Source organism: Eurypyga helias, unplaced genomic scaffold (genome assembly GCF_000690775.1).
Source record: "Eurypyga helias isolate BGI_N326 unplaced genomic scaffold, ASM69077v1 Scaffold16077, whole genome shotgun sequence".
NCBI classification, from domain to species: Eukaryota; Metazoa; Chordata; class Aves; order Eurypygiformes; family Eurypygidae; genus Eurypyga; species Eurypyga helias.
Window position 1 is genome coordinate 1 of NW_010261238.1, and position 7,573 is coordinate 7,573.

The following is a 7,573-nucleotide window of genomic DNA, read 5'->3' on the forward strand; positions in this document are numbered from 1 at the left end:
CGGCGGAGCTGGAGGAGAAGGAGAAGGCGACGGAGGAGAAGAAGGGGGCGGCAGAAGGGGCCAAGGACGGGGAGAGCGGCAAGGAGGGGGAGAAGAAAAACGGCAAGTACGAGAAGCCGCCGTTCAGCTACAACGCGCTCATCATGATGGCCATCCGGCAGAGCCCCGAGAAGCGCCTCACGCTCAACGGCATCTACGAGGTCATCATGAAGAACTTCCCCTACTACCGGGAGAACAAGCAGGGCTGGCAGAACTCCATCCGCCACAACCTCTCTCTCAATAAGTGCTTCGTAAAGGTGCCCCGCCACTACGACGACCCGGGCAAAGGGAACTACTGGATGCTGGACCCCTCCAGCGACGACGTCTTCATCGGGGGCACCACCGGCAAGCTCCGCCGGCGCTCCACCACCTCGCGGGCCAAGCTGGCTTTCAAGCGGGGCGCCCGGCTCACCTCCACCGGACTGACATTCATGGATAGGGCAGGATCCTTGTACTGGCCTATGTCCCCCTTCCTCTCCCTGCACCACCCCCGGGCCAGCAGCACTTTGAGTTACAATGGGACCACGTCCGCCTACCCCAGCCACCCCATGCCCTACAGCTCAGTGTTGACTCAAAACTCCTTGGGAAACAACCACTCCTTTTCCACGTCTAATGGGTTAAGTGTTGATAGACTAGTCAATGGAGAGATACCTTATGCCACTCATCACCTCACAGCAGCAGCTCTGGCCGCCTCAGTGCCGTGCGGCTTGTCAGTTCCCTGCTCCGGCACCTATTCCCTAAATCCCTGCTCTGTAAACCTCCTAGCAGGACAGACGAGTTACTTTTTCCCCCATGTTCCTCACCCTTCAATGACTTCTCAAAGCAGCACTTCAATGACGGCCAGGGCAGCCTCCTCCTCCACGTCGCCGCAGGCGCCCTCCACTCTCCCCTGTGAGTCCTTAAGACCTTCTTTGCCAAGTTTTACAACGGGACTTTCCGGAGGACTTTCTGATTATTTCACACATCAAAATCAGGGGTCTTCTTCAAACCCTTTAATACATTAACATCCATGGGATCAGACTGTAAGTGAACATTTTACACACATTTGCATTGTAAATGATAATTAAAAGAAAAAAAAAGCAAAACAAAAATGTCCAGGTATTTTTTATTAAGCCCCCCATTTTCTGTACGTTTGTTCAGTCTTTAGGGTTGTTTATTATTCCACCAAGGTGAGGAGTGTCAGCAAGGTGCAATGTGGGGAGATTACATTGTAGACTATGAAGTTTGGAAGACAAAATTATAGTAGAATGTGTATCTAAATAGTGACTGCTTTTTGCAATTTTTTTATTCAAATACGATAAGTCTATCACTAAAAGCCGCCAGATTCTCCATGTTTGCAGTATTATAAGTTATCATGGATATGTCGGTGGGTGCAGACCTTGAAAGGAAAAATAAAAAAACACCACTCAATTTATGAAAACTATAAAAAACTTTAGAAGTAATTTGTATTTAAGCAGAATTAATACTGAAAGATGCCCAAGAACTACATTTTGGCCATTTATTATTTTAGCATTTTCTTTACCAAACCGCTTTTTTTTGGTGGTTCTTTTTTTTTGTTTGTTTGTTTGTTTACTTTTAGACCAAAGATTGGGTTTTAGAAAATGCACTCAGTGTACGGAGTAATTTAAAAAACAGCAACATTGTTTCAGTTCGCAGCACTGCCCGTTCCAATGAATCAGAAGGGGACAAAATTAATGATTGCCTTCAGTTTGTGTTGTGTATATTTTGATGTATGTGGTCACTAACAGGTCACCTTTATTTTTTTTCTAAATGTAGTGAAATGTTAATACCTATTGTACTTATAGGTAAACCTTGCAAATATGTAACCTGTGTTGCGCAAATGCCGCATAAATTTGAGTGATTGTTAATGTCGTCTTAAAATTTCTTGATTGTGATACTGTGGTCATATGCCCGTGTTTGTCACTTACAAAAATGTTTACTATGAACACACAGAAATAAAAAAATAGGCTAAATTCATATATACTTGATAGTTTTTTTGTCTCCTTTATTAACTAAAATTATTATGTCAGAGGTTTTAAAGTTACAGGGAGATCAGACCATTGCTTATTACTGCAGTCCACCATTTTTCACATGCTCCTTTCTCCACCCCCTCCCGCACCCACCTCCGATCATATTGTCTTTAACAGCAGTATTTTCAAATGTAAAGGATCAAGATATTTAATTAAACACCATGGTCACTATTGTTATGTCCCTTTTGGGGCACAACTCTCATCAGGTCTGCTTAAAAACTGTTAGTATGAGGTAGGATATCTTACTAAAAACTGTCTTACATTGAAGATGCTTAAAATTGCGTACGTATATATATATATACATATATACACACATGTAAAAATTAAAGCATACATGCGCACATTAGAAAAAAACAAGGTGCATTCTTACATAGATACATGTTGTTCTCACAATCTCTGAAATAAATTCTAAGAATTATTCTTCTGAGAGATAGTAATTTCGACTAGCTTACTAGCTGGAGATCTATTAGATATGGATGTGTGTGTATGTGTGTGTATATACATATACATATTAGCTTTTATATAATGATTTGGTCACTTTTAGCAAGGTATGATATGTATGTGTATAAAATGCAATCTTATCTTAAAGGAACACTGTTCCGGAAGCATCTATACTAGATGAATTTATAGACTTTTAATGCTGCAAACACTTTGGCTTTAAATATCGGAAAAGTGGCAATAGTTTTCAACTAGAACCTCTCTCCTCTGCCCCTCGCGCCCTCCGGACGGGGAAGGAACCGAGCAGGGGTGAGGTGAAATTGCAGTACAGTGCAGTGAGGCGAAGGGCTGAGGGTCACGTGACCCGCCCTGAGTTGCATACCGATGTTTAAACGTTTTATGGAAAAAAAAAACCAAAACCCCAAACTAAAAAACCAACAAACCCAACACCCCAAACGTATGTTAATGCACTTAATTTTAAAGTTTTTAAACGGACTTTGTTTTCACTGTCTGCTTGCTAATGGTAATGCTTGCTGCAGCCCACTAACCCGGGCAGGCGTCCGTCAGTATGCTCCGTTGCCCGGAGTATCAATCCATTAGCTTTAAGGGGGCAGCGCTAAGACTGATTTTAAGAAGCATTTAATCCTAAAAAGAATTGGTTTCTTGATGAGTTTAGGGGAGCCTATTAGAGCCACAACTCTTGAAAATAATTAGAAAACTTGTGCAAAAGGTTTAGGAACTAACTGGATCCCGCGGCGATTCTGCAGAGGACAAGTTGTTCATTTGTTATGCCTGTGTAGTCTAAACTGGGCTCTGCAGCGGTGCAATAAGCCGGCAACTGCTCACAATAGGCCCAGTGAGAAATAACCTCTAGCTCGGAGATGTTATCGCAAACACTTTAAAAAGATGATCTTAGAAAGACAGAAGAGAGGAAGAAAAAGAGGAAAAAAAAAAAAAAAAAAAGCCGGGGGCGGGGAGATGGGGATGGGATGTGTGTGAATAAAGAAGCAATAGCAAATCTGTTCTTGCAAACAGAATATTGGTCATGCTGAAAGAATAAGGGAGGGAAGGAAAATCTTTTGAAATAAGTAATAAATAAGCAGATGCAAGCAGATCCGCAATTAAGAGAGGAGTGAAAGGTTATGGATGAGAGACGGGACACCCAGCTCTGCACTATGTGGGAGAGAAGGAGAGAAACCTCTGATATTCTTGGCTTTCACTATCACTTGTACAATTCAAAATTAATCATCACTATGAGAAAAAGGTTGCTTTGTTTGGGGATGAAGAAATGATACCACTACTTGGAAGCGCATACCTTCCCCCATATTCTTCACTCTATTATCACTAAAAGAAATTATCCTAAAAAGCATAAAAACCAAAACTCATTTGCAATAAACCTATTGTAAATAATAAAATTAAATAGGTGTGATTTAAAGTCTTGAAGCCTCGAAACCCCATTTTTTATACTTGTGCCTAAGGAAATGAAAAGAATGGCATCTGCTGCAGCTGACAAAGGAAATGATTTATTATTTACCACTTGCAATTGCTTGTATACTGTAGGAAATCCAATATCACATACTTAAAAGTGTTATTTAGTTCACAACGTAAAAAATCCGCTGACTGTGTACAAAAAGGAGGAAAAAGACAGGTCAGGTTGGAGGAAAGCACAGTCTCGCCATGTCAGAGTTTGGGGCTGGCTAATAAGCATTAATTAGATAAGCGTGATGCATAATAATTCCTGAAAAGGGTAGCCCTGATGTATGTCTCTCCAGACTTCGTTTAAGCAAGCACTCCATCTCAATGCGTTTCTTTAGGGTCAGTGTAGCAAAGTGCTGCCTAAGCAATTCAGGTGCCACAGACTTTCCCCTCTCTATCTTACACTGAGGGAACGGGTAGTTGTTGAGCTGGTAATTTATTCACGTTTCCATACATACTACCAGCAGTGAGACTGTCTTCGCAACGGAAAAAAACACACAAACCCAAAAAACTGAAGTTGTCCTGGATTGTAGGGGGACTGCCAAGGCCCAAACTGCCTTTACCTTTGCCTGCTCCCCAGCCAGAAAACCCCTTTTTTTTTGCTGAGGATGTCTTTTAGGCTAATCTTTGCACAGGCTCGATCGCTGCAGAATGTGAGGTGGCGATTTTATTTGGGGTTTCTCTCTCTCCCTCTCTTATTTTATTTTTTTTAAATAAAGGCAGGCAATAATTCCGTTATCTGATACTTGTTCCCATGGTGGTTTATATGTCAAATGCTAATGCTAGCTTTCAGGTGTTTTTTTTTTTTTTTAATATGCACATTTCTAGAATATTGCCGTGTTTTAAGCGTCATTGCTTTAGCGTTTGTTAATTTAGAGTATTTATGACAGACGGGTGGTCTTTATGAAATTAAGGAGCTATTGTTATTTTCCTACTTGATGTTTGAGGTGATTAACTTTGCTCGCATAGATCGTAGAAGAAATCTGCTCATCAAGAAAACTCCAATTACGATTTTAAGATTGCCTTCGCAAACATGTTTGAGTGATAATAAACTGTAACTCGATTTCACAATGGGATATTTAGTCAGCCAATTTTTGACATATTTCAAATATTTTCTTTTGTTTCTGTAAAATAGCATCCGTTATGTGGAATGTATTCTTACGAAAGGGTTTAAAAGAAAGTGAACAATAATGTGTTTTGCCTTAAATGGCATAAAACTACTGTTTGGGAGAGTTACAATTTTTTTAATCCGGTACTTGAAAAAAAGTAGTTTAACCAGGACCTCATTTTGTTCTTTTTAACTTCTAATGATTATTAAGATTTAGGTCAGAAACTATGATTCAGGTACACACCCCCTCACCACTTGTGTTAATATGAGGTCTCAATCACCACGTCTTCAGTATTTACTCAAGGAAAAGTCCCACTGAACTCTGGCTATGCTTTGACTGAACCACACCAGAGTTTTGCTACAGAAAGAACATTGAGCAATGCTCACTCTTTTAGCAGTGGTTTTATTCCTTAATTATTCTTATTTCCCCTTAGGACGGGGGAAAAAAATGTCTGTCTGTAGATATTCACTGCTATGTACTTCATTGTATAGTCGCGAAAAATACCTGCTCAAGAAAATATGTGTTCATACATATTACACGACTACAATAAATATATATAGATATATATAGACACACAGAACCTTATAGTGGCGCCTGTCCGTGCACCAGTGTCTCTAGCAGCTTCTCGACAATTTTGTGCACTGAAATGTTCTTATTTTGAATATCCACACCCCCCCACACCCCACCCCTGCTCCCCGTGATGAAGGTGCCTGGGTAAATGGGTCAAAAAGTGGTAGAGAACCGGGTTAGAAAGAGGTGAAGGTGAAGATCATTAGAGGTTTTAGGGCTGGCTCTGGCTGTTTTGCTGGGTTTGTGTGACTGTGCCCAGAGGGCGGAGTTCCTGCACATTCCTACCTCACCGGAGAACCTGCCCTCAACTCCACTGCAGCTACTCCAGAGAGATGGGACCCTCCAGAAGAAACCTGCCCAGCAAGCCTTCCCGCCAGAAGGGTAGGTGCACTTCAAGAAAACCTTCCTTACTTCTCCCAACAGGCAGATCCATGTGATAGGAATGAATAGAGATGACAGACTCCTGTCTAAACGTACTGTTTTCCCGTGGCCCCTGATAAGCAAATTGCCCATGCAACTGAAGCACAGTTTCAAAGCACCAGTTACACCAAAACTGCGTGTGTCTAATGTTAGGAATTTTTCTTTATTAATCCTTTTTTTTTTTTTTTTGGTCTCTTCCTCAAAGTGTTTCCTCCTCCGGCCTCCCCCCCTCCCCCTTGGGCTCTTTCGTTTCAATCGGTAATTTGGAAGTTTCATCGCCGGTTTAGCAGTTCTCTTGGTTTATCTTCAGATTATTTATTTTCTTTTTACCTTGTTTTGTTAAAATGCTATTTGTTTGCTCGTTTGCCACTAACGACAGAGAAATCACACGGGTGCAATGTTGTGTTTGCTTTTTTTAAGATGCCAGGAGAAACTGCCTCTACCTGCAAGAAAGGCTCACGATGGCACTTGGGGATGCGGGTCCTCCGCCGGCACCGGGTGAGTGCGGATTTTACTCCCCTTTTACACCCAGGAACCGGGTAGCTACACTCGTGATTTATGTCCGCTGGTATCAGGATGGGAGGGAGCGAGGGTCCCGCAGATAGATCCTTGAGAGTGCCCTGCCTTTTTGGTCACGGTTCAGCGTAGAAATACTATGGGAGCTAAGCAAAATTCCCCACCACCATTCATTCCGGAATGAAATTTCCTCCTTGTTCCATCTCTGCCGTGTGAAAGACGATTTTAATATGGCGACTATAGGCATATTTATGTAATTAATTTTTTCTAAAAAATCCAAACTTGCAATTTGTGAAAAAGCTACGGCCTTCTCGCACCTTTCGGGGGTTGTGAAAAGACTGCTAATATGCCCAAATTCTCAGGAAAGCGGCTAAATGCCAGATTTTCTGGGATGGCAAACATTTTAAAACGCCGTGCGTCTAAAGCGGAGCTAGGCTTTCTCTAATTGCTCCTTCGGAGCAAATGTGCCTTTACAACCGCCGGGCCGACCACGGGCAACGTTCATGTTCATGGGAGAGCTCCAGGCACTCCTTTTGTCTTTCCACTCCCTGAATTCCCTGACTGCGTTCTGGATAGATGGAGATTTACGTGCCGCAAACCGAAATCTAGGGATGGGGACGGAAGTTTAAACCACTGATTTGCTCAGCTTGCTTATGCTTGCGGGTGGGGGCAGGCGTGCGGGTGCGTGGGCAGGACCCCGTGGACGGGGCTCGGCATGGACCGGCTCGTTCTTGTTTTGTTGTCCGGTCGTGGAGGAGGGTAAGAGCGACGACTCATGTCCCATCCCGTGGATGCCTTTACCTCCCTTGCTCCCGGCATTTGTGACCTCGTGAAAATAATTAATTTTTTAATATACAGCAAATTAAGTTTTCCATGATGCTGTGAGCAGAGACACCTCAGCGTAGGGGAAGCGGTACCGAGCGGCTCTCTCCTTCTCACCGTAGGAAACGGCACCGGTGCACGGGGAAGCCTGCG

At 42.7% G+C, this 7,573-nt stretch overlaps 1 protein-coding gene across 1 annotated transcript; it reads left to right on the forward strand.

Moving 5' to 3' along the window:
• The first annotated feature begins 6 nt into the window (after nucleotides 1-6).
• FOXG1 (forkhead box G1) lies at nucleotides 7-1,110 on the forward strand. Its single transcript, XM_010155313.1, has one exon. It carries the CDS (start codon nucleotides 144-146, stop codon nucleotides 1,041-1,043), a length of 900 nt encoding a protein of 299 aa, XP_010153615.1. The 5' UTR covers nucleotides 7-143; the 3' UTR covers nucleotides 1,044-1,110.
• The last annotated feature ends 6,463 nt before the right edge of the window (nucleotides 1,111-7,573 follow it).

Excerpts from the sequence above, each read along its gene's own strand:
- FOXG1 (XM_010155313.1), top strand. The coding sequence starts at position 144 with ATGATGGCCATCCGGCAGAGCCCCGAGAAGCGCCTCACGCTCAACGGC.